The sequence below is a fragment of the Lathamus discolor genome, chromosome W, assembly GCF_037157495.1.
Source record: "Lathamus discolor isolate bLatDis1 chromosome W, bLatDis1.hap1, whole genome shotgun sequence".
Taxonomy (NCBI): domain Eukaryota; kingdom Metazoa; phylum Chordata; class Aves; order Psittaciformes; family Psittacidae; genus Lathamus; species Lathamus discolor.
Window position 1 is genome coordinate 23,835,869 of NC_088908.1, and position 27,121 is coordinate 23,862,989.

General features: G+C 44.4%; 2 protein-coding genes across 4 annotated transcripts in view; one reads left to right on the plus strand and one right to left on the minus strand.

Annotated features, from left to right (window-relative positions):
* Positions 1-6,997: 6,997 nt before the first annotated feature.
* On the minus strand, positions 6,998-11,113 carry LOC136004184 (ataxin-1-like). Its single transcript, XM_065660458.1, has 2 exons — positions 10,569-11,113; positions 6,998-10,177 (listed from the first exon to the last, which is right to left on the minus strand). The coding sequence occupies exon 2, from the start codon at positions 10,065-10,067 to the stop codon at positions 8,004-8,006; it is 2,064 nt and encodes a 687-aa protein (XP_065516530.1). The 5' UTR covers positions 10,068-10,177; positions 10,569-11,113; the 3' UTR covers positions 6,998-8,003.
* Positions 11,037-27,121, plus strand: part of LOC136004183 (AP-1 complex subunit gamma-1-like) — an 82,760-nt gene continuing 66,675 nt past the window's right edge. Inside the window, exon 1 of one of the 3 annotated variants that reach the window (XM_065660457.1) lies at positions 11,037-11,395. The gene's annotated coding sequence lies outside the window, so the exon portion shown is untranslated. Of the gene's footprint in view, positions 11,441-27,121 lie in introns of all 3 variants that reach the window. The other 2 variants (XM_065660456.1, XM_065660455.1) reach the window with 2 other exon arrangements.

Sequence of the window (27,121 nt, forward strand, 5' to 3'; positions counted from 1 at the left end):
GAGAACTCGGGCTCTTCTGACTTTGGCCACAGACACCCTGGATATCCTGAGCATTAAGTACTAACCAACATTAATCAAGGTCTTCGCGTAGGAGTACCCAACGAACAGCAACTGTGAAACACACAAGTGGATGAAGCCAAGCACCTGGGCCCAGACAGTACATTTCACTGACAAATGGTGCCATGAACACAGCATCTGTTCCCCCAGCTGCTGCATCCAGGAAGGTAGAATCTTCACATGACAGCATTACTGTGACTTCATACATTGCAAATACAGCTGATGAGATCGGAAGCAGTGTGCCATTTGGGGGAAGCTACATGTGATACAGGCAGCATCCTCATTCTGGAGAAACCCCCATGAGGCAGAAATGCTGAAGGCATGAGTAGTGCACATCTCACCTAAGGCCTGAAAATAAACTGTCCTGATGCAGGCATTTCAAAGGCAACAGAAATGGCTAGCAATGTGCAAGGAAAATGACTGATGGCCTGGATGGAAGGGACATTTTGGAGACTCTAATTTGCCTAATATCCAGGCAGAGCACCCCCTTGTCTCACAATCAGCTGAAGTCAACTAGTTACAGGACACATTCCTGGAGCGTGCAGAACAGCCCTGAGACACCACCACTGCAGCTGAATGAAGGACAGTGATGCCAAGGAGAAGTGCTGACACACAAGCTGCTTAGTGAAAGAGCAGCAGTGCTCTAACAGTAAGGCAGGCCTGACTTCAGGAAGAGGAGACAAGATGGAAAACAGTATTCTGAACATCAGGAGCAGCACCAGGACTCAGCAGGGACCTGCATGCTGAAAAGAAACCCTCTCAAAAGCTTGGTCCTAGCACAGAGATGGGCCCCTTAATACAAGGAACAATTAACTTAGGTTAAGTCAGTGAAGACTCTTATTGTCCACAGTCCACCGACTCTTATCATTCACAGACACTTGTCACTACTTTCTATTCCAGGTAAGTAGTTAGAGCTGGTGTCATAACACACCATCAGAGAGGGTAAATTAGTGTAACTATAGGAGCCCTCACTTGAATAGTGCTATTACCATAATGAGGTATTAATATACATTTGTATTAAATCTCACCATGAAAAAGACTACTCTTGATTTAACCACATTCCACAGAGGAACTCCAAAGTGAAGCATCAGAAAAACTAACACAAAACCACCCCAAAATGCCCCATGGTGCTGTGGAGTTTTTAGATTCGCTACATTAATCAGAGACGTGTACTTAGCAGAAACTTTGTACCTTGCCCGCACATGCACTAACACTCATGTCTTGTCTAGAGTTTATTCAGGAAACTGCCTGCAGGGAAGAATTAGCCATATGGAAAGTGTTCTGATTTAATTACAAAATAGTCTTGGCCTTCTCACAGAAAAAGGATGTTTCCATCCTTCCCTAGAGAATGATGAATATATTTTACTCCAGCTTTAAAAAAAACCCAACCAAAACACTAAAATCCAAACAACCCCCCTCCCAATGCCATCCACCCACAGGCTAAGCACCTACAAAAGCTGTAAGCCCAAGAGATTTTAAAATTTTTTTTAAGTTATTAACATGGGAAGAAAGATTTAATTAGGTGTGAGACAAGGGGGGCACAAAAATCACAAAATGGAATATATAAACCTTTAGAATTAGTTTTAAGTAATGTTAAGTTTCATGGCTTTGTAATAGTAGCAATAGAAAATTACTGAGGTGCATGATACATACGAAAAAAATAGAGTGCAGCTATACAACATACTAAGAATTCTTGTACAAGATAAATCATTATAGTAGACATAGTTTTAAGAAAAACAGTCTAGAAGAACAGGACACAGGGATAAGGAGTATCTGGGAATGGCAGGTGTCCAGGATGGGATACAGTTAAGACTGACAGGACTGGGGAATCTACCCTAGCAGATCAACTAATTAAATTAAAACTAGGGACTAGAGGAAATAAAGTGGAATTTTAGTGGATACAGGTGCAACTTATTTAGTGTTAAATCAGAGAGAAAAGAATTTGTTACAGATGTGGGAACTACTGGCCACTAAGAAAAAGAGAAAAACCAAAAAAAAAAAAAGAAAAAAGAGAGGCATTCTTTCTGAAACCTTTAAAGTACAAATTGGGAAAACAAATAGGAATGCATAAATTTTTATGCATGCCAAATTCTATAAAATCTTTATTAGGGTGAGAAGCAAAATTTAAAGAAGGCAAAATGGAATTTAGAGTTAAAAATAATCAATTAATTGCAGTTTTCAGTTTATCTTTAATTCAGCAGAAAAACAAAGAGGAGGACCTCCCTGAAATAAAAGAAAACCTTAATCAGGTATATCTGGGACTATGGGCATCTGGAGTTCCAGGTAAGGAGAAAAATGCTTTGCCTTTAAAGTGGAAATAAAAAAGGGGGGGGGGGGGGGGGGCTTGCCCAACTGGAATAAAACAATATCCCTTAAAATTAGAAGATCAAAGGGAATAAAAAAAAATCATTGATAAATTTTAAAATATAGATTATTAATTGAATGTGAATTGGAATATAATACTCCTATCTGGACAGTAAAGAAATATGATGGGAAAAGTTGCAGATTGGTTCAAGATCTCAGGGCAATCAACAAAATTGCAGGGGATATTCGTCCAGTAGTAGCTAATTTGTATGACTGACTAAATTGAATAATAATCAGAAATGGTTTGCCGTCTTCGATTTAAAGGACATTTTCTTTTGCTTACCATTGGCCAAAGAAAGCCAAAGGTATTTGCTTTTGAATGGGAAAATCCTGACACAGGAAGGGAAACTCAGTTAACTTGGACAGTATTACCTAAAGGGTTTAAAAACAGTCCAGCAATTTCTGGAAATCAGTTAGCACTGGAACTAGAATCATGGAAGCCACCTACTCAGATGGGGACTCTGTTACAATATGTGGATGACCTATTAATTGCTACAGAAACAAAGGCAGAATTTATCCAGTGGACAGTAGAATTATTAAATTTCCTGGGACTGAACAGTTATCGGGTATCCAAACAAAAGGCCCAACTAATCCAAACCTGAGTTTCCTACCTAGGATATGAAATATCAGGAGGACAGAGAGAACTTGGAGTTGCTAGAAAAGAAACCATTTGTCAGACTCCATGACCGTCGACCATCAAGGAGCTCCGGACATTCCTGGGAATGACTGGATGGTGCAGACTTTGGATCCATGATTATGGTGTTCTGGTAAGACCACTATATGAACTGTTGAAAGGAAACCCTCCCTCTTTAAAATGAACTGATACAGCAGAGGGGGCTTTTAGAAATTTAAAAACAGAGCTAAAGAGATCTGCAGCTCTGTGACTTCTGGATGTGACTAAATCCTTTTGGCTATATTCCTACAAAGAACAAGGAATAGCTTTAAGGGTCCTTGCTCAGAAACTAGGACCATACAGAAGGGCAGTGGCGTATTTTTCAAAACAGTTGGGTGAAGTGAGCTAAGGATGGCCCGGATGCCTAAGGGCTGTGGCAGCAGTTGTCATGAACATTGAAGATGCTCGCAAATTCACCTTGGGACAAAAGATTACTGTGCTAGTGTCCCATGTAGTATCAGCAGTCCTGGAAAAGAAAGGAGCCCACTAGTTATCTCCTTCATGTTTTTTAAAATACCAGACCACACTTGTGGAACAGGATGATATAGAAATTGTGGTCACTAACGTTCTGAATCCAGCATCCTTTTTGCAGGAACAATTGACAGAACCACTAACACACAATTGCTTGGCCACCATAGAGACTGTGTATTCGAGCTGACCAGACTTGAAAGAAAAACCTCTGGAAGATGCTGATTCTTGGTTTACTGATGGTAGTAGCAGCTTCATGAAAAATGGTAAACAAAAGGCAGGATATACCATAACCACCACTTCACAGGTAATAGAAGCTAAACCTTTACCCTCGAACACCTCTGCCCAAAAGGCAGAAATAATAGCGCTAACGAGTGCCCTGGAATTGGCTGAAGATAAAAGGATAAATATTTGGACTGATTCTAAATATGCATTTGGTGTGGTACATGCACATGGGGCTATCTGGAAAGAACAAGGACTTTTGAACACACAAGGGAAACAGATTAAACATGCTATAGAAATTCTATGGCTACTGGAAGCTGTTCAGCTACCTGAGGAAGTAGCTATTATGTACTGCAGAGAGCATCAGCAAGGTGATTCTGATCAGGAAATTGGAAATAATTTGGCTGATTTTGAAGCCAAACGAGCAGCTGAACAATCTCAAATCATGTCCTTAATCCCTGATGGCAAACTAACAATTGAAAACTCTAAACCTAGGTATTCAAAAGAGGATAGAAAATTGATTGAGGATCTAAAAGGACAGGAAAATAAAGAGGGTGGGGTTCAGATACCTGATGGGTGAATTGTAATCCCCTATAACCAACTCTGGAAGTTAGTTCAGGAGGAACATAATAAAACTCATTGGGGTAGTAACTCTTTGTAAAAATACGTAAACAAATTGTAGGAAGAAATCTATATACTATAGTTCAATTAGTGACAAAACAATATCAGCTCTGTCTTAAGAATAATCCTAAAACTGAAAATAGAAATCAAATTGGGACAATTGTGAGAGGAAGTTATCTGGGACAGCAGTGGCAAACAGATTTATCTGAATTACTGAGAAAAGGAGGTTATCGATATTTGTTGGTGTTAAAGGATACTTTTTCAGGCTGGCCAGAAGCATTCCCTTGTAGGATAAATAATGTAAAACAAGTGACTAAAACATTATTTAATGAGATAATACCTACTTTTGGAGTACCAGCGGAAATTTCTTCTGAATGAGGTTCACACTTTAGTGCAAAATTGTAACAAGAATTTAGCAAAAAATTAGAAATTGTTTGGCAACTACATGTTCCATACAGGCCTCAGGCCAGTGGGCAAGTAGAAGAAATGAACCATCTGATTAAACAACAGATTAGTAAAATATGTCAGGAAACGAATTTATATTGGCACCAAGGTTTACCACTGGCTCTATTAAGAATTCAAACTAAACCTCGGTCGAAAGAAGAGGTTAGCCCATTTGAAATTTTATATGGAAGACCATATCAGTCCCAGTTTAAAGGAGAAAGTCTTCAGGAAGTGGGGGAAGGCTATCTCTGACAGTTTCTGATCAATCTGGGAAAACAACTGCAGGAGATAAATAAGAGAATAGTAGGGACAAGAGAGAGAGGTTTGGATTATCCGATTCACCCTTTCAGATCTGGAGACTGGGTTTATGTTAAGAATTTTTCAGGAGATCCTCTACAGGAGAAGTGGAGCGGACCATACCAGATGTTATTGATCACCTTTACAGCAGTGAAGATAAAGGAACAACCTGCTTAGATACATTATTCAAGAATAAAGAAAGCACCACAGCCAGAGAAGATATGGCAGATTGAACCTTCAGGACCCTTGCATATGAAATTACAACTTATACCTGAAATTAGTGCAGAATGTCACTAAGGTTTTTAATCGTAGTGACTGTTGGGTGTGTGCACAGTTGCCTAAATCAGGAGAAAATCCTGACCTTCCATTAACTGTAGTTCCAATTCCTAACACTATCTCATGGACTAATTTGTGGGTGAATACTAGCAATCTGTATTCAAAGGAAAGGTTAAAATTTGGAATAGTTAATCCTAATCCAGGTAATAAATATTACACCTGTGCACAAAGATGTATTACACCAGGAACCAAGGTAGGAGATCATGCTTGTTTAAATGCCACAGATGTAGGTCACCATTCAAACTGCAATCATACTATTAATAAAGATGCTATCGTAGTCCAGTGGTGGCCCATTCCTAAAGGGAAAGGATGGTATTGGTTATGTGGAGAAAATGCTTATAAGACTCTAGCCCCCAACTGGAAGGGGGCATGCAGGGTGCTGTAATACCCAATTTTACTATTATCGACAGGTATCCTTCTGGGACCTGGATTAGAATTATTGCTAAACGGATTAGGCGAGGGTTTAATCTACTATTGAATGGCACACCTCATTTCATAGTTTTGTAAGAGGGCTAATTCCATCTTTGGGAGTGAGTGAATTAGAGAAAGCAATTGTAAATATCTCGGCAACCATAGAGGAAATGGAAAGTAAAAACACTGATATAATCCAGGCAGAACAACAAGAGATAACCAGACTATCTAAGGTGGTATTACAAAAACCGAATAGCTCTAGACATGTTATTGGCATCACAAGGAGGGGGTTTGTTCCATAATCAATGAAAGCTGTTGTTCCTATATAGACCAAAGTGGCAGAAGTGAAACAGGTCTGGAGGAAATTTGGAAACAAACTAAGATATTTCATGAAATGGCCATGGATGACACCTCCTGGGGTTTTGAAGAGATATGGAAAAGGTTAACTTCATGGTTACCCAATCTCTCCTGGTTAAGGCAACTGGTTGCAGGAATATTGATGTTAATTACTTTAATATTGATTACTTGTGGTATGATACAATGTTCCCCCTGGTGTTGTAAACGATCTATGATAAATTATGAGGATTGGAAAAGGAATGAAATCAAGCACCAAGTAGAAATGGGAAATTATTTCAAAAAGACTTCTGATGGTAATATATAAAATGTTGCAAAAGAATTTGCGAAAGGACGGAAAAAGGGGGGATTTGAGATAAGGGGGGCAGAAAATGGAATATATAAACCTTTAGAATTAGTTTTAAGTAATGTTAAATTTGATGGCTTTGGAACAGTAGCAATGGAAAATTACTGAGGTGCATGACACATAGGAAAAAATAGAGTGCAGCTACACAACATATTAAGAATTCTTGTACAAGATAAATCATTATAGTTGACATAGTTTTAAGAAAAACAGTCTAGAAGAACAGGACTCAGGGATAAGGAGTATCTGGGAATGGCAGGTGTCCAGGATGGGATACAGTTAAACCAACTGATAAGTAGGAGGATAGGAGGATTATTATGTCTCTGGTGCTAACGAACCAATTAAACTGGTATTAGCATCTACTTCGCATGCTTCAAAAGCTGCCAGAAGTGATGAAGATTGTTGGAAGAAGTAAACGACCCTCAGAGACCATCACCACAATTCTGTACGCATGTGGGGAACTTTCTGGAAAATTATGTAATCCATACGTAGCCTCATGAATATGTATGTATGCCCAGTGGCTATATAAGGACGGCTTGTGTAGCAATAGGAGAGACACGCGTTAGGAGGAGCTATCCCCCGTGTTTCCTGGCACCGCAATAAAGAACACCTGATTGTCAGCTTGAAAACTTTGTTGGCAAGTTTGCTCCTGGAGTTTTCTCCAAATCAGGTGACAAATGATTAAATGTATTTTATAGCAGGAAACTGACATCTCCCATCCCAACTTTTGTCCCATTCCAAGTACTCAAGTTCACCTACACCCAAACCCATCCTTTTGGTCCTTCTTGAATTTCTGTGATTCATTCAAATCCGTGCATTCTTTGGAAGAAGAAAGAGCAGTTGGATTCAGTGGAACAGATATTAAACAGAACCACCAGAGAAGCATCTCTATCCTGGCCTCAAGATCTCCATTGGTGAACGGTCCTTTTAAAGTGCATATGTGAAAAAAAAAGGGATACTCTGAGTTGAGCCCCCTAAACTCCAGTAGGGATTATTTTTTCCCAATCATGAGAAAGGAGGAATAAAATCTTAAGCAATTTTATCTGCTACCTTAAGCCGTGTCTGCCCTCCTCATCTCCCCACCTACCCTGAATACTTAGACCCTGCTCTGCAGGGAATCAGTTACTCTGGGAGGTGTGAGAAAGCCCCAGCTTCCAGGCTCTGTAATGCTCTCATTGCAAGCTCATGAGCACATCCCTGGTCTCTACCCCAGCTAACCTGTTGCTGCTTCCTGAGGCACTGGGGCCCTCTTGATTCCCCAAGAGGAACTGGTCAGCCACTGAACTGGAATAAACCCAGTCCCACGGGGCAGAAAGCAGCCTTGCTGGTGAACATGCCACAAAGTCTGAAATTTCTCCACCTGACAGGGAGGCTCACTTACAAGGGATGCCCTAGCTCACAGCCTCCAAGGGATCACTTCCCTGTATTAGAATGCCCTTCAATAGACAGCTTGACCTCCTGGGGAATGAAAGAGGGACAGAGCAGAGATGGCCAAGACTCTTCTGCCTGCATGCTGTATCTCTGGAAACCTGGGGCTGTCCAGCTGTGCTGACTGCCAGTCTCAGGCTGAGAGGGTTCCGCATGAGAGTTCTGGGTTGCGCTGTCCCTATCTGTGTGGCTCTTCCTTTCAGCAGCTCTGTCAGATGGCTCTCTGGACCCCTGAGCTGTTCTTTCAGCTGTCTCCCTAGTAGATAGCAACTGATCTGTGAGAGCATAGTTAGCCTGAGAAGTGGAGATGCCATTCATGCTCTGTAAACTGATTGATATGCAGACATCGCCCACCTGCAGCCTGTGGCAGGGCAAAGCAAAATGCTGAGCAGTCCGCCCTGGGCTACAGGAAGACCAGCCCTGGCCGTACACAAAGAAGGGATGCTCTGGGGACACATCAATGCTCACTTTACTTTGCTGCTCCCCAACCACAAAATGCAGTGTGACAAGCCCAGGCCACTGGCTTTCCTGAATATCCACCACAGTGCTGGAGTTGATCTTCAGGCCCCCACTCACCTCTGCACTGCGAACAAAGTCTTGAGTCTGCAGGTCCTCTACCCGCTTCAGCTCTCCTGTAGCCAGCTGGATGATGGCTCCTTTCATGAAATGAGAGGGCAAATGGGAGGAGCTGGGTGGCTGCAGCTGGGTAGGGTCCTTTTTGAGCACACTTCCTTGAGCCTGTGCATCTGAGCTCCACCCCACCAGGGTTTCTGAAGTGGAAGACCTGATGGGCTCGGATCCAATGGCAACCAGGACTGGCTTGCCGCTGGCTATCACCATTCCTTTGGTTAAGTGTCTTTGTCTAACCGTCTCTTCAGGGCACATTACATACGGACTTCTGGACTGGCTTTTCTCAGCAGCAGCCCTTTCCACTATGTTCCTCAGCATGTCTTTTGACTCACCCTGCTGATCAGGGTGTCGTGATTTATGGCAAAGTTTTAAAGGGCTCAGGTCATCTTTCCTCTGGGTTGCCAGAATATGATAATCCTGAGATGCCAACACCCCCACCACCCTCTGAACCTCCAGATCAGTGTCTGGGGTGCTTCTGTGAGCTGGCACTGAGACCTCTGTTCCCAAGGTCTGGTAACCTGAAAGGAACTGTCCATCAACCACACATCCTGCTGCAGCTCCTGGCAGACAGTCTTCAGCTTTACTGCTGGCAGAATCCACAACCTCGCTGGTCCTTCTCGAAACATTATGCTCTGGATGTCTCTGTCCACCATTGGCAGCAGCTACCTCTGAATTCAGCTGACTGTCTTTCTGAGGAGACTCTGGGCTTCCGCCTGCTGTAGGTATCTCATGTGCTGAATACCCTGGTGGGAGGTGGGACATCTGATAATAAACAGGAATTCTACCTGGTGCAGTATCTAACAGCTGGGTCCCAGCATGGTGCTGCATCTGGCCAGGAGAAACTGCAGAAGTGAATTTGCTGAAGGTGTGGGTAGGAGAGGTAGTCTGGGGGGAAGGAGTGGTTTCTTCCATGAAAAGAGAGGCATATGGCACAAAGTGGGGGACATGAGAGCCAGTGAGGTTGGTGGAAGAAGACAGGAGAGGACTAGGCAGGAAGCCAGGAAGGACAGAATAGGGCACTGTGTAATGCAAGCCGATAAACTGTAGGGACGTCGGGGTGATCTGTCCGTAGTGAACAGGAGGGTAGGGCACCTCCGAGTGCTGGATTACTGGCGAAGTCACACTGAAGTCAGGGGGCAGGGGGGTCACGTTCACCATGGGGTGCAGACCTGGGGGGGAGAAGGTGGCAGGTGGTGCTGCCACTTTGTAGAGCATCCCATACTGGTCCACTGTCAGCCCTGTCACTGCTTCCACGGCCTCACCCGGGCCATAGCACAGGGCTGTCTGAGCCCATTCGGTGCCCTCGCCCGTGGCCTGGACAGCCCCTGCCCGTCCCGCCTCGGTGCCGGCACTGGCGGCGGGAAGCTCCCGCTTCTTTGGCGGGAGGCACTCCTGGCTCCGCTCGTGGCCCGCTCTCATGGTGCCCCGCGGTGTCCTGGCAGATCCAGCCTCGACTCTCGTTCATGAGAGCACCCGCAGGGGCTGACACACGCTGGCTCCCGGATCCCCGCCGCCGGCCGCCACCTCACCTGCGCCAAGAACAGAGGGAACTATAAATCCCGGCCCTGCCACCGAGGGCCCCAGAAAGCAGCAGGAGACCCAAGCCCCAGCCCTACCAAGAAGTAGGGCGACGGCCCCCAGGTCTAATCCAGGATCCTGGAGACGGAGGGCGCCCGAGTCCGGTCACAGGCCCTGGAACCCAAGCCGCGGCCCGCCCCACTGAGCCGAGCCCGCGGCATCGCAAAGGCGCCCCAGCTCGCGCCTCACCCGCCATCAGCCGGCTCCTCCTCCGCGGCCCGCATCAGCCCCAGCAGCGCCCGCTGCCACCTACAGCTTGGCCCAGCCCGACCCCTCCCCGCACCTCTCCGTGGCACACAGCGATAACGCGATGTACCACCCCACGCAGAAGAAATGCCTCACCCATCCATCGAGGGCACCCTCGCCGGTTGCCATGGCAACCGGCCACACCCGGTGCCACTGCTCCCAGGGCTCAGGGAGGGACCTGCTCCCTGCTGCGGGGCATCGGCGGCCTCATCTCGAATGTGAGGGGGCTCTGCGGATAAGCTCCGGGCACTTGCTGATGTTCGAGGTGACGAAAGGTCCGGGGAGTGGAGAAAGAAAAGCCGCGCGGGGCGGGGGCCGGCTGTGCAGCCACTGCCCTCGATCCCCCTCCTAGGCCCGTGCACCCTCCGTCGCTCGGGTGCTGCCGCCGGGCCCGCCTCACAGCCGCTTCCAACACCAGCCGCAAGGAAGGCGCCGGGCGGACCCTCTGACGTCAGTAGAGTGCGTCGCTGTGCTTGCAGCCACAGTGACCACTCGGCAGAAGCGACGCTGGCAGCGGGACCCCGGAACCGTAGTTGCGGACGACACGTTCCACCCGGCTCCACAACGGGAGTCGTTACGGGGAGGACCGCCCCACGCATGACGTCATCACTGACTGCAATGGTGCGAACATATTGCCATTCGTAGGACTGACGTCGCGAGTGCTTCCACTAAGAAAAGTAGTGCGAGCGGCCTTTGCTACGCCCCGCTACGCCCCGCTCCACTCCACCACGCCCGCACTGTCCCCGCTGAGGTCGCTGCCGTCGTGCCTCGGCTCTGTGGCCGGCAAGGGCCGGGAGGTTGAGGGGAGTGTGCTGGAGTGCGGATCCTTCCGCCTGCGGTATCGGTGCTACGGCCGCGCAGCTGCCATTTTGAATGCCTGGCTCCGGCTGCCGCTGCTTGTCTCCTCTTCAGGGACTAGTCCGGTGAGTGGGGTCGTGGCCTCGTCGTTACAGTTCGCCCCACACCAGGTGCTTGTTGCTCTTCGCTCTCCTGTTCTTTTCTCGCTGCTCTCCTCTCTCCTGCTCTTTTCTCGCTGCCGACCACGCTGGATCTTCGCTGCAACGGCCTGCGAGGTCTCGACTACCCTGGGTTCCCCGTGTACCGTCGGTTGCCTCTGCCAGCCGACGGGCCTTCGTGACCGTGCCGCGGCCTTTGCTGCGGCGGAGGCTTCTCGGTACTTTCTCGCTGTCTCTGCTGGTGCGGCTTCCTGGGGCTGTCTGTCCGCGCTCAGTCCTCGGCCTGTGTCCACCGCCCGGCGGTCGGGCCTGCTCGGCCTGTGTCCCGGGCTCTGGACGGGGTGGTGGTTACCTAGGGCGTGGTGGAGCCTCGGATGTTACACGCTGGAGCAGCGCTGCTGGCGATTTCTCTCGCCCTTGTGGTGAGAGTCGGACGACCTCCCGCAGCGCTCCTGGCAGCTTAAGACGTAGATCGCGGAGCCCTGTGGTGCGGGTTGCGGCGTGACTTTGCTCGTGGTATAGGAGGCCCCGGGCGCCCGAGCTGTAGCTTGGGCTTGTGCGTCCATCCTTCCTTCGGTGTGTGAGGGCTTGTGCTGCAGCCGCTCAGAGCGGGACAGCCGTTGTTTCTCCAAGATTTGCAGTTGTTTGGGCGTTGTCTTACGGTTGCATGGATTTTAATGGAAGCAAAAAACTGTGATCTCCGGATACAGGCATTTGCGTTATGCTGCATATAGGGTTTGTGTTAGTGACGGGCTACTGCTTGCGAATCTATCTGTAAAGACAGTTTCAAGTTCCTCCTTCAAAGCTGGTCAAGTTCTCTCATCTCACTAGCTATAGACAAATCGTAAATTTTTTGTAGTAAGCATTGTTTTAAAAGCTTGCACGTGTTTTTTTTTTTTATTGCAGATAGAAAGGTTATGTGGCTTATTACATTGTAAGTGATGCTTAAAAACGTTAGTGGTACATTTTAGTTTTTGATGCTTGAAATGTCAACGGAACGGTATGGAATGCCTTTGGGAGGGTGACATTGCACACGCGTGACCAGTAAGTGCGTTTGGCCCATATTGGCTTAAGCAAAGTAAAATATGTGTGTATTTCTCTCTGCATAAGTACCCCAGTATCTTAGATTTAAACTAGCAGAGATTTTTTTTGTGTTTTCTTTTTCTCCTGTTCCATTTCTATATGACAGTGCGTAGCAGGGTTTTGTGTGCCTATTCCCTCCACCCCCCCTTTCTCTAAAATATGCTTGTTATTTTTTCCTGTGTTTGTTTGCATGTCCCATTCAATTGTCAAGTTTTTTCTTTCTCCTACTTATATGCACTCTGGCATTTGGCCCAGGATTTGAAAACTTCACTGGGGACCCAAGAGCTCAGTGAAGCAGAGAGATTTTTGTGTATGTTTTTTTGTTTTGGTTTTTTTTTTTTTTTTTGTTTTGGTGAGCTGTATTTTTGGTGGTGTTTTTTTTTTTTTTTTTTTTTTGTTGGTGATGTGTTTGGTTTTGCAGGGTGGCTTTTTTGGTTGTGGGTTTGTTGTTTTTTTGTTTGTTTGTTTTTACCCCCCTACAGGGTTGTTTTGTTTTTTCCCTGAGGGATTCAGTGCGAGTCCCTCAGTTCTTCTACAGTGGGAAAAGGAGAAGGAAGACTTCTAAATTCCTGTGAGTTAAGAAGGGGAAGCTAAGTCTGGTAATTGTTTTGTGAAGGGATTCAGTTTTTCTGTCTTTAGTGTGTAAGAAAGCTTTAAAATTTCCTTGTTTTTTTGGTAAAAAGGCTCCCCCACCCCAGTTCCTGTGACTGCTGATCTGATGTTTTTCCTGAAGGTGGTATGATAGGAACAGAGGGGTCCTGCAGTACTTTGTTGCAGTGCCCTGGTGAGAGAGGAAGAGATACAAAAAGGTTCTGATTCTTGATAACTCCTTTGTATGTAGAATTTTGCAGTGGCATTGTTGTAGGCTACAATGAAATCAGTGAGTTTGTCAGGTGATTGTGTAAAAAAAAAAAAAGGTTGTGAACAGCAGCAAAGGAACTGAAGTTGTCTGTTCTTAGGCATGCAAGCAGACTGCACTGGTTAGTGCAGTTCAAGTTTGGAAAGTCACCTTTTGAAGTGAAAGGGCTCTGAGAAATCTTAACTGCTTCTGAAGCTGATAACACTCATTCAGTAAAGCTTCTTGTGCCTCTTCAGTGTGAATATTTGTTTTTATTTTTGAGTTGGCAGTGTATGCGTAGTTTAATTTCTCTCTTTTTTTAAACTGCACAATGGCTTGGGTTGCAAGGCACCTTAAAGCTCATCCATTTCCAACCCTCTGCCTTGAACACTGCTGGGAATGGGGCAGCCTGTGCCAGTGCCTCATCACCCTCACAGTAACAGCAAACTCTTCTGACTGACAGTGATGTTATTTTGTTCTAAGTGATACTCTGCTATTCTCTGAGGAAAGGGGTCTGCTCTGCCTTGGCAGCAGTAGTACCTCATTAGATGAGAGTTTTGGACTTAATAAGGCAATATATGATAAGACCGTAACATGAGAAACGGTTACAGTAATGTGAGTACAAGAGACTGCTAATATTACAAATAGTAATAGCTTTTGTCTGGTTTGGCAGAGATGTAATGAGTAAAATCTATGACTAGAACTTCCTAGGGTGTAGCTGAAGTTACCTGGTGTATTGTTAAGTTTCTTTTAATAAATGTAAAAATGTGGTATCTAATCTATCTGGCATTAACAAAGATGTAAAGAAAAGTGGGTGGCTTTGGTTACAAAGTAATAGTCCCTCTTTTATTTGTGTTTTGTTGTTTTTTGTTGGGTTTTTGTTTGGGATTTTTTGTTTGTTTTGTTTTTTTTATTTTAGCTGTGCAGGAAAGTGAACAGGAAGTAAAATATCCAGTTTCCCTGGAAACTGGAAGCAGGTGAGAAATAAAAAGGTTTCATGGTTTAAGCCCAGCCAGTAACTCAGAACCATGCAGCTGCTTGTTCACTCCCTTCTTCCCCCTCTCCTGGAGGGATGGGGAGGAGAATTGAAATAATGTAACTCCCACAGGTTGAGATGAGAACAGTCCAGTAGCTAAGATATAGTACAAAACCACTACTGCTGCCACTAATAGTAATAATAATGATAAGGGGGATAACATGGGAAGAGAATACAACTGCTCACCACCTGCCGACTGATACCCAGCCTGACCCAAGCAATGATCTAGCCCTTCCGGGTAACTGCTTCCAGTTTCTATACTGTGCATGACGTGCTGTGGTATGTAATACCCCTTTGGCTAGTTTGGGCCAGGTGTTCTGTCTCTGCTTCCTCTTGGCTTCCCCTCCTCCCTGGCAGAGCATGAGGCTTAGGAAGTCCTTGGTCAGAGTAAACATTACTTAACACCAATGTTTTTAGTTGTTGCTATCAGCATTGTTCCCAGGCTGAAAGTCAAAATCACAGCACTGCACCAGCTACTGAGAAGGAGAAAAATTACTGCTACTGCTGAACCCAGGACAGTTTGTTAGCTTCTAAAGAAAGGGAAATACTTATTTTCTTCCCTGGTACATGTTGAGGTTAATGTTTTTAACAGTTGCAAGCTCAGCGCATCTTTTGAAGCCAGTTCAGCAGGAGTTTGGTGTACATGTATTGCTCGCAGGAATGGGAACCTCATTAGAAGTGCTTGTCTTTTCTCACTGACTGCTCTTGTTGGTGTCCTGGATTCAGCTCTAGCAGTCTTTTAATTTTCTTCTTCTTAGTAGCTGGTGCAGTGCTGTCCCCATCGCTCTGGGAGCAGGGGGAGGAAGAAGGGGGGGAGTGAGTGGGCGGCTGCGTGATTCTGTGTTACTGGCTGGGCTTAAACTATGACAATGGGCTGCAGCACCAGGAAGCCAAGAGAGGAGAAGGTAGGGCTCTGATCAATTTGTCAGGCTAATAGGATCTGTTTGACCCATAGGTCTTTAGAGAAGAACAGTGCAATATCCTCTGTCACTAACCTGGTTCTCATCCTCTCAGCTTCTGAACAGCATGGTGGCTTGGTTCCTGAGTACTCTTGGGTTTTGGCTGAAACTGGAAAAACTGGGCCATCACTTCTTCTGTGAGACTTTTTTTTAGCTCTTCTTTCTTGGCATTTTTTTTCCTTACTTGACCTATTTTTTTTTCTATTTTTTTTTTAACACCCCCCCCCCCCCCCCAATGCTGTCTTTGTATAATGCAAAGTGTAACACTGGTGCCTTTTTTTTTTTACCATACTGTAGTTTAAAGCTCTCTGGTGCCTTCTTTTTTTTTCTTTTTTTTTTTTTTTTTATTTTCTGATATTACTTTCTAGTTCCCAGTTGTATTGCATAGCTTTTTCTAAGAAAGACTATTTTTCCACTTGGAATGTTATATGGTTGGTTGCTTTTTCTCTCAGCTCTTTTGTGTTGCCTTTGCCCTTCTTGGTGACGGTGGTGCTCCTTGCTTAGGTGTTAACTGTTTTTTGTGTAAATATTGATAATACTAGATCATACACCAATATCTCTTCTTTTGTTCACAGCTTTGTCTCTTATCTGCAGTGTGTATTTCTGCTTTTACTATGTTGGCTTTTTTGTGGGTTTTTTTTATTTTTTCTGATAGAAGCGTGAAGCCCACTGATGGTTTGGAGTGCTCTCTAGGGTGAACCAAATCCAGAAATACTATTTACAGGCAAAGCTATAACTGGGTGTGTAACTTATTGAATTAAAAATTCAGACAGTTCCCCAAACAGTAAAGGTATTCTGTGAATAATTCTATGTGCCTTGATGAGGTTTATGTCTTAGTGTTTCAAGAATTCAAGGCTAAATGATAATGGAATTTTAAAACATCTGCTAATTTAATATCTTGTTCTAAACAAGTTAATCAGCTTTTTTTCTTTTCATTAATACAGTGGAAGAGTGATTGTTGAAGTTCTGTTTGCTTGGTTTGTTGTTGGTTGTTTGGGGTGTTTTAGACACAAGCCAACATTTCTGAATAGTTTACAGAGGGGAGGATTTCAACTCAGTTACATGTTTAAGGATAGTAATTTGTTTTTTCTTTACGCTGCAATTCCTGGTCGAGAAATATAACTTAGTTGAAGTGCATGAGCATTTTGCATGTGGGTTTTGGTAGTATTAGGTGCTTCTTGTAGATATAAAAAGTTATTTGGTGAACATTCATATTTGGATATGATTGTATTCTAAGAGAGACTATTAGTAAGGTTCTATACTTAAATACTTTTGGCATAATGGCATGCTGAATTAAGTCTTTTAACTTTGAAACACAACAAGCTTAACTAGTAAAAGACCATAAAAGGGGAGAAAATAGTGGCTTAGAAAGCTTTTTTTTTTTTTTTTCAATTGGTTCAGTGGAAGAATTAATAGTAGAAAGAAGAGAATCACTGAGCTAATGCTGCCTTTCATGCAGTCCAGAGACTTTTTCCTGAAAAAAATTGAAATTTTTTTGTAGTTTTTTTTTTTTTTATTTTATTTTTTAATTAGAATTTAGACACTAGCCACCTGTACTAGTGGAACTAATCTGAGTCTGGTAACTAACTCTTTCAGAGAGAAGGGGAAAACATACTTGATAAGGTGGAAGAACTCTCAGTTCAGTCCTGCCTGACACTGTAAATATTAACTGATGTTCAGGGATCATCCCTGATGTCTAGAACTTGTCATTAGCAAAGGAATGGCAGAGTGAAACTGCTGCTGGAAATAAAATAAGGAAGGTGGTAACTACTTTGAAAAATTGCCTTGTAATTTATGTTAATATGCAAAGAACAAAAACATTTGCCTGTATTGGGGGGAAGAATGTTCACTAGTTATGAAGATCAAGACTTGCTAGTTTGAAGGAAGTTCTAAGCAGCATTTAGCCAGCTAAAGTTAAACTTCAGGTCTGCTATTACTAGATGATATGGTTGTTATCTTTCTGTTCATCATCTTGTGCAGTAAAATGCATTTCTATAATATAGAAAGACTGTAAAATTTAATTCTTCATGGCAGTTTGCTGTCTGATAGCTTTGTGGTTTTCACCTGAAGCTGACTTTTGTTAAGGTTTCACGTGGTTCAGAGTGTGAATTTCAAAATTCTGTCCCATTTTAAGACAAATTATATAGTCAAAATTAGATGATCACTTAAGTGTTTTAAGTCTTCTAAGCTCTGAATTGTTTAATCCTATTTATATTTTGCTTTTGTAATTCTTTTGTATTGTTTTTGTTTTCACTCTCATCAGTAATCTGTTGTTCATTCAGATGCCTGAGCTGCACATTTAGCTGTATTTTTATCGAAGTAGTAGTTTCTGCCTGAGTAGCCCCTGCTGGTTTGGTCTCCCCCAGTTCTGTTATTTTCTCAGTAGCCCTGTCTCAATACCATCTTGATGCTTGCCACCTGATATAGTCAGGGAGCTAAGAGCTACAATTGAAGTTTTTGTGGGCAACCAGTGACTCTCCAGCTCATGAAGGAAAGAAGGAGGCCACCAACCTGGGAAATTGGGAATTAGTGACAAAGAAAAATAACAAAAGAAGGAGGAAAAGGACAATTAAAAGCAAGGAGCTTCCTCCTAAATCTGTTGTCCCTATGCAGAACCGCTTTGCTGTCCTGCGGGAGACTAACGAGGAAACGTACTTGCACCACAAACAGCCGGATTATGCACGGGTAAAGATCTCTACTGGTGCTACAAAGAAAAAGCATCGGGTTGTAGTAATAGGGGACTCTACTTTGAAAGGGACGGAAGCACTCGCCTGTCGGCCTGACCCCGTCTCGAGGGAGGTGTGGTGCCTACCAGGGGCACGGATCAGGGATGTTACAGAGAGGCTACCTGCTCTAGTAAGTTCCACGGACTATTACCCGCTCCTTGTGATCCATGTGGGTGCTAGGGATATAGGTAGTAGTAGACTGGGGACCATAAAGAAAGACTACAGAGCCCTGGGAGAGGTGGTTAGGGGCTCCGGTGCTCAGATAGTCTTTTCGTCAATTCTCCAGGACACAGGGGAGGACCAAGAAAAAGCTAGGAGGATTGGCCAGGTCAATAAATGGTTAAAAGGGTGGTGTCATAGTCAGGGGTTTGGGTGTCTTGAACATAAGACTGAAGTTAGTAGGCCAGGTCTACTGGGGGCTGGTGGAGCTGCTCTGGTAAAGAAGGGGAAGAACAGCTTTGGTAGGAGGCTAGCCAGACTGGTCAAGGAGGCTTTAAACTAGATGTGTTGGGGGAGGGGGGCATCATTCCATCCCAACACACCCAGTCAGTTGCCAGCACCTATAATAAATGCTCAGAACAGTGTAGATATATTCCAGCTGCTCCAGCCAATGAGCCGGCTTCAATTGGAGCTCGTCTCAGATGCCTCTATACAAATGCCTGTAGCATGGGGAACAAACAAGAGGAATTAGAGATGTGTGCGCATCTACAGGGGTATGATATAATAGGCATCACAGAAACATGGTGGGATGGCTCCTATGACTGGAGTGTTGGAATGGAAGGTTACAGGCTCTTTAGAAAGGACAGGCCTGGCAGGCGGGGAGGGGGAGTTGCCCTTTATGTTAGGGATAGGCTGGTGAGTATGGAACTCTGTCTGGGGGCAGGTGAGCAGTTTACAGAGAGTTTGTGGGTCAGGGTTAAAGGGAAAACAGCCATGGGAGACATTACTGTGGGAATCTGTTACAGGCCACCTGATCAAGGAGAACCTGTCGATGAAGCACTCTACAGACAGATAGGAAAAGCCTCACGCTCTCAGGCCCTTATTCTCATGGGGGATTTCAACCACCCTGACATCTGTTGGAACGATGGCACTGCACGGCACAAGCAATCCAGGAGGTTCCTCGATTGTGTGGAAGACAACTTCCTTCTGCAAGTAATAGAGGAGCCGACAAGGAGAGGTGCCATGCTTGACCTTGTGCTCACCAACAGGGAAGGGCTTGTTGAGAATGTGGTACTCCAGGGCAGCCTTGGATGCAGCGTTCACGAGATGGTTGAATTTGAGATCCCCAGGAGAGTGAGAAGAGCATGTAGCAAGCTCACTGCCCTGGACTTCAAAAGAGCAGACTTTGGCCTCTTCAGGAGCCTGCTTAGTAAGGTTCCATGGGATATAGCCCTGGAGGGCAGGGGGGCCGAAGGCTGTTGGTTGATATTCAAGGATCACCTGCTACAAGCTCAGGAGTGCTGCATCCCAACTAGAAGGAAGTGCAGCAAGAGGGCCAGGAGACCTCCTTGGATGGATAAGGAGCTGCTGAGGAAAATTCAAAGGAAAAAAGAGGCTTATAAAAAATGGAAGTAAGGACAGGCGGCCTGGGTAGAGTACAGGGATGTTGTCCGGGAAGCTAGGGACCAGGTTAGGAAGGCTAAGGCCCAGTTAGAATTAAACCTAGCCAGGGATGTTAAAGATAACAGGAAGGGATTCTACAGGTACGTAGCAAACAAAAACCAGACTAGGGACAACATAGGCCCCCTGAGGAAGCTTTCGGGAGAACTGGCTACACAGGATTTGGAGAAGGCTGAGGTTCTGAATAACTTCTTCAGCTCGGTCTTCACTGGCAAAGGCTCTGACTGCCCCACCCAGTTCTTAGAAGGTAGACGCAGGGGCTGTGAGAATGAAGACCTTGGGCCCACTGTAGGAGAGGATCTGGTTCGAGACCATCTTCAAAATCTGAACGCACACAAGTCCGTGGGACCTGATGGAATCCATCCACGGGTCCTGAAGGAGCTGGCGAATGAAGTTGCTAAGCCACTGGCCATCATATTTGAAAAATCATGGCAGTCAGGTGAAGTTCCCGACGACTGGAAAAAGGGGAATATAACCCCCATTTTCAAGAAGGGGAAAATGGAAGACCCGGGGAATTACAGACCAGTCAGTCTCGCCTCTGTGCCTCGTAAAATCTTGGAGCACATTCTCCTGGACAACATGCTAAGGCACGTGAACAACAACAAGGTGCTTGGTGACAGCCAGCATGGCTTCACTAAGGGGAAATCCTGCCTGACCAATTTGGTGGCCTTCTATGATGGGGCTACAGAACTGATGGATAAGGGTAAAGCAGTTGACGTCATCTACCTGGACTTGTGCAAAGCGTTTGACACTGTTCCACATGACATCCTTCTCTCTATATTGGAGAGATATCAATTTGATGGATGGACCACTCGGTGCATAAAGAACTGGCTGGATGGCCGCACACAAGGAGTTGTGGTCAATGGCTCGATGTCCAGCAGGAGACCGGTAACGAGTGGTGTCCCTCAGGGATCGATGTTGGGACCGGTCTTGTTTAACATCTTCATCGCTGACATGGACAGTGGGATTGAGTGTGCCCTCAGCAAGTTTGCCGATGACACCAAGCTGTGTGGTCCGGTTGATACGCTGGAGGGAAGGGATGCCATCCAGAGGGACCTTGACACGCTTGTGAGGTGGGCTGATGCCAACCTTATGAAGTTCAACCATGACAAGTGCAAGGTCCTACACCTGGGTTGGAGCAATCCCAGGCACAGCTACAGACTGGGCAAAGAAGAGATTCAGAGCAGCCCTGCAGAGAAGGACTTGGGGGTGCTGGTCGATGAGAAAATGAACATGAGCCGGCAGCGTGCGCTCGCAGCCCAGAAAGCCAAACATATCCTGGGCTGCATCAAAAGGAGTGTGACCAACAGGTCGAAGGAGGTGATCCTGCCCCTCTACTCTGCTCTTGTGAGACCTCACCTGGAGTATTGTGTGCAGTTCTGGTGTCCTCAACATAAAAAGGACATGGAACTGCTGGAACAAGTGCAGAGGAGGGCCACGAGGATGATGAGGGGACTGGAGCACCTCCCGTATGAAGACAGGCTGAGGAAGTTGGGGCTGTTCAGCCTGGAGAAGAGAAGGCTGCATGGAGACTTCATAGCAGCCTTCCAGTACCTGAAGGGGGCCTATAGGGATGCTGGGGAGGGAGTCTTTGTCAGGGACTGTAGTGACAGGACAAGGGGTAATGGGTTAAAACTTAAACTGGGGAAGTTTAAGTTGGATATAAGGAGGAAATTCTTTCCTGTTAGGGTGGTGAGACACTGGAGTCGGTTGCCCAGGGAGGTTGTGAGTGCTCCATCCCTGGCGGTGTTGAAGGCCAGGTTGGATGAAGCCTTGTGTTGGATGGTTTAGTGTGAGGTGTCCCTGTTCATGGCAGGGGGGTTGGAACTAGATGGAAGAACTGCCTAATATTTGTTTGAAGTTCTTGGGGTGGGGTGTTTGTGTTCCTAAGCAAGCTTCTTGATCTGCTTTCTTGCCCTTATTCTTCTCAACTGGTGTTCTTAATTCCTTAGTACCTGAGCATGGATGAGATGCATTTTTCTGTGGGGTTTTTTTTTTTTTTTGGTATTGTAGTGACACTTAAAGACCATGTGCCTGGGTAGGGTTCTGTTTTGTTGCCCAGTATAAGAATATGGTACATAGCAGAGACATATGCTAGAAGTATGACTGATAACCAGTGTGTGAAGAAAACAATTTCATAGCAAAAATAAATATCCACTTTATTTACATCAGTGCTTTATATGGAAGAACTCATGTTGCAGTCTGATGAATACTCTCAAACTGAAATGTCACAAGAACAACTCTTGGAACAAATAGGTAAAATTAGTAATAAATTGCCAATAGGAAGTGAAGTTCACAATATCTCTGAAGGAATGCAAAACTGTTCAAGTTGTAAATCTGGTATGTAGTTATCTTAATGAATGCTTTATTTACAATAAAAAAAAGTGGTAGTTTGTGTGATGCAATTTTTTTTAAAAGGACTCCAGGAGAGGACCCAGGAACTGCATGGTTCTTGACAAGTTCCTAGGAAATGGATGCAGGTTGTCTAGATTATAAAACACTTGGGTTTTTCAGAAATCTTGACAGAGCCTCTAACCAAAAGTTTTTACAGCACAGTTTTTTCAAGAGAGTACTTATTGTGAGTTAATAACTAGCCAAGGAAGAAAGCAAAGTGTCCAGACAATGACACAAAATCTGTCTGCTTTTGTAGTAGGAGGTGGTTATGGAAAGGTGTTCTGTGAAACTGCCAGTCAGTGTGTTCATAATGCACTCTGGAGGAGTGAGTAGTGAGGTGATAGTTTCATCCTAAAGCTGTGGAAGGATTTTGCGATACTAAGGAAGTATGCAATAAGATGGTAAAATGCATTCCTTGTCAATAAATGCAGAGCAGTGCCTACCCTGAAATGCCGTTAAGATAACTTTTAAGATAAATACACAGGGAAAGGCTTTGTCACTCAAGCCCGAGGTCTTAATGCTGTCTGTAAGATCTTTACTGGAAATGTCAGTTCCCCAGCAGCCAAATGGGCAGAGTGAATTTAAACACTTTTAACTTTCTAAGTGCAGAGAAAAGAAAAATTTATGTGAACTCTTGGTGCACCCATTGCTTGAATACTTTTTTTATAGGTTTACTCTTTTTCAGTGGAATTTTGAGAGGTACAGAGCAATCTGAAGGAATTGTTCCATGGCTCCATAGAAATTGGAGTAGGACTCTACTGCTTAGGAAGGGAGCTGGCTGAGGGGTAGATAGGCTGTAAAATCACAGATGACATAAAGTCAGTTAATAAGTGATGAGTATTTTATATACACAAGTGCGATTTTTATTTTTTTTTTTTTCTTTTGAATGGGAAGAATTCAAAGGTTTTGGGTGTGTTTCTTGGTTTGTTATTTTTTGTTTTTCTTTGTGGATTGTTTTTTATTTTAAAATTGAATGATTTAATATTAACTAAAAAGGAAATGGAGCATGGAGTTGCAGTACAAGGATGGAAGTTTTGAATGTTGGAAAATAAATCACAGCTTTGTCTTTTGCCTTTAGTCCTCAGCAGTACTAATTAGTTCTCTCCTTATCAGGCAGGAAGTGTGTGTAAGATACAGTTGCTCTTAAGAAGTAGTTCAGATTGGACTATGTCTGTAGTAACTGCATATTGGTGTGTTACACAGATGAAACCAGGAGGTAGCTTAATAATTTGGCTATCATCTGATTAGGAGTCTTTAATTCTTTGCATTTTCCAAAATGCTAGTTTCTGCTTGCTTTCCAGTGGTTGTGGTTTCAAGCTGGCTTGCTGATTGTTTATTAATGCAAGGACATTTGTAAATATAGACCTTCCTTTTGTTCAGTGCCTGAATGATGCTTGGGTGAAATCATATTACATTTTCAGTGTTTTTTTCCATTTTACCTGCCTTCTCGGTGAGGTGGGAAGTCCTGTCTGAGAACTGGTGAAGGATGAAAAATAAATGTTCATAAAAAGCTGTATGGTAACTTTGTTCAATGCGGTTTTCCCTATTGATTAAAACTGTTTAGGCAGTTGTTGTGGTTTAAGCTCAGCTGTAAATCAGAACCACGCAGTCTACTCCCCCCCCCCCCCCCAGAGGGATGGGGAGGAAAATCGAAAGAATGTAACGCCCACGGGTTGAGATAAGAACAGTCCAGTAACTAAGATATAACACAAACCGCTACCACTACCAACAATAATAATAATGATAAGGGAAAGAACAAGGGAAGAGAATACAATATCACCCGCCAAATGATACCTAGCCCAACTGAGCAGTGATCAAGCCCTTCTGGGTAACTGCCTCCAGTTTATATACTGGGCATTATGTGCTGTGGTATGGAATACCTCTTTGGCTAGTTTGGGTCAGGTGTCCTGTCTCTGCTTCCCTCCTGGCTTCCCCTCCTCCCTGGCAGAGCATGAGACTCAGAAAGTCCTTGGTTAGACTAAACATTTGAGCTGTAACTAAAAACATTGGTGTTATCAGCCCTGTTCCCAGGCTGAAAGTCAAAAACAGTGCTGCACCAGCTACTAAGAAGGAGAAAAAAAATGACTGCTACTGCTGAACCTAGGACAGCAGTCTGTCCTGTCTGTTGTCCAGTGCCAAACTTAACTGAAGCCCTCTGTGAGTATACCTACAGCATGCTTTGGTCCCATAGCAAGAAAGCAGTGTGATTGTACAAGTTATGGGCTGAAGGTATCAGTGTTCAGCAGTTTACAAATTCTTCAAATATAGAATGGGAGCAAAAGGACTTGTGATATCAAAGCAAGTTGCTGCCAGACTTCATTTTGTTTGCAGACTATGTATTGGCGTTTCAAAAAGTTTCTGAAGAATTCTGTCTTTAAAATAAGAAAGTCAGTTATGGTTTTAACTTGTAATAACTACTACCTGTCTTCTCAGGAACATTAAAGTTCAAGTTCCGTTAACTAGGGTGCAGAACAATGGCGTAAGTGTGGTTTACTGTTGGAGGGAATGCTTCCTCTCTTTCCCACTCCCCCTTGGGTCTCCCAAAGCTGTGTTCTTGCTGCTGCCTTCATGTCGGCACAAGCCAAACTGAGGTGTCTCAAGACTACTCTGCTTGGGAGGAAAACAGTAAGCTGGTGTTCAGATGTACCACATGAGGCAACCTGGACACCATCCCAGGAATGCCAGTGTCAGAGCAATGGAAGGGCTGGAACCACTTCTTTTTGCATGAGCCTGTGCGCAGGTGATCTTAGTCATTGTGAAAATGTTACCCATAGGCTGCAGAGGAATATTCCTGCAGTGGTGCTTTTATTTATTTATTTTTTAAACTTCCCAATTTCCCAACAGGAGCGTAGCTTATCGAAGTCAGTTTAGAACTATGTGATATGTGTGTCTACTAGGTGAGTCAAGGCTTAAAAGTTAAGGGCTTTAAGGACACAAAAGAGATTTTTGGGTTCATGATATGTTGTGGCTTAAGTCCAACTGGCAACCCAGAACCACACAGCTGCTTGCTCACACCCCTCCCCCCCCCCACTCCCAGAGGGACAGAGAGGTGAATTGAAGGAATGCAACTCCCACGGGTTGAGATAAGAACAGTCCAGTAACTAAGGTATAACACAAAACCACTACTGCTGCCACCAATAATAATAATGATAAGGGAAATAACAACGGAAGAGAATACAACTGCTCACCACCTGCCAACTGATACCCAGTCCAACCCAAGCAGTGATCTCACACTTCCGGGTAACTGCCCCCAGTTTATATACTGGGCATGACGTGCTGTGGTATGGAATACTTCTTTGGCTAGTTAGGGTCAGGTGTCCTGTTTCTGCTTCCTCCCAGCTTCCCCTCCTCCCTGGCTGAGCATGAGACTCAGAAAGTCCTTGGTCAGACTAAGCATTACTTATCAACAACTAAAAACATTGGTGTTATCAGCCCTGTTCCCAGGCTGAAAGTCAAAATCATAGCACTACACCAGCTCCTAAGAAGGAGAAAAATGACTGCTGCTGCTGAACCAAGGACATCTGTTAAGTGAAAAACACAAACAGATCACTTTGTAGCAATTGGAACCCTAAACTGAGTGTTAACCATTTTTAGGAAAATAATAGGGACCAAAATAAAAGATATTTTATACAAATAAATTAATGGCACATCTACCTCTTAACTGCTGCGTACAGCATATTGCTTCTCTCCCCCTTAAGAAAGAACACAGAACAAGGCAACAAAGGAAGTCGGTCATGGAAGGGCTTGGATGTGAGACTGTTTTTTGGACTGGGAAGGATAACGAATGGAAGAGTGTAGAATAATTGGGAGCATCAATGGAAACAAGCAATTGGCAATGCAGAGTAGAAGAAGTAGCTGGGTCTCCATATGTCATGCAGTGAAGCTGTGTGGAACTCAAGTTGTGTCCTGCGGAATATAGTTGATTCTAGAAGTTTACCTGGGTTCCAGATATGTGGAGAAGTGGCTAACAGAGAAAGGCCACGTTCCCATCAACGAGCTGAAATAGAACATTTGTTTAGAGAATGGTGCAGACTTACTAGCACCAGATAATGAGGAACTGAGGGACATCTGGAGGGAAGCGCCATGCTCTGACCAATTACAGTTAAGGACACTAACTAATAAACAAGATAAGCACATAAAAATAGAGGATATAAAAGTACACAGTTTAACCGCAAAAATAATGAGCTTACGCAATGCCTTACTTATGCCAGAACCAATCAAGTGCCTAGTATTTGCATATTCATGTATTATTGTTGCTATATTAACCGGAGGTAGAAGCCCAATAAACGAATCACGCTTATGGATCACAATGGTCGTGTCTTGATTCCTCCCTTCTGCGACACAGATAAAAACGGTGTCTTTTATTTCTGGCTTTGGAAGTTCTTGGGACACAAATTGCTGAAGACTGCAAGAGGATTGTGAGGAATTACTGCTACATGCTTCACCTTTTCTTAGGCTTTTCCCTAGGCATCTGCTGTGGTCAGGAATTGGGTACTGGACAAAGTGGAGCTTTGATCAGACCTGGGTATGCCGTTTCTGATCTACTTTCTGCTGCCTTTGACTGCCCAGTTAGGACAGTGAAGGGTTGGCAGGTCATGTTCTTGGTGTATATGAGGGGTCAACTTGAATTAGTTAAGAATAGCTTTCCTAGGAGGTTGAGACCACTTTGAATATGACAGATTCAAAATAGAAACATGAACTTAAACAGATGTTATATGGATTTATAGAGTTTGAAAGGGGGTTGTATCCTACCTTATTGCAGTTTAAAGACTTCATCTAACTATAGGCTTCCCCATATGCAGTATTGTGGTTTAAGCCCAGCCGGTTACTCAGAACCAGGGAGCCACTCGCTCACTCCCCCTCCCTCTGCCCCCCACTCCCAGAGAGAAGGGGAGGAGAATTGAAAGAATGTAAATCCTACATGTTGAGGTAAGAACAGTCCAGTAACTAAGGTATGATACAAAACCACTACTGCTACCACCAATAATAATAATAATAAGGAGAATAACAAGGAGAGAGAATATAAAACTAAAAGGG

Coding starts and splice junctions, on each gene's coding strand:
- LOC136004184 (XM_065660458.1), bottom strand. CDS start 10,067: ATGAGAGCGGGCCACGAGCGGAGCCAGGAGTGCCTCCCGCCAAAGAAG.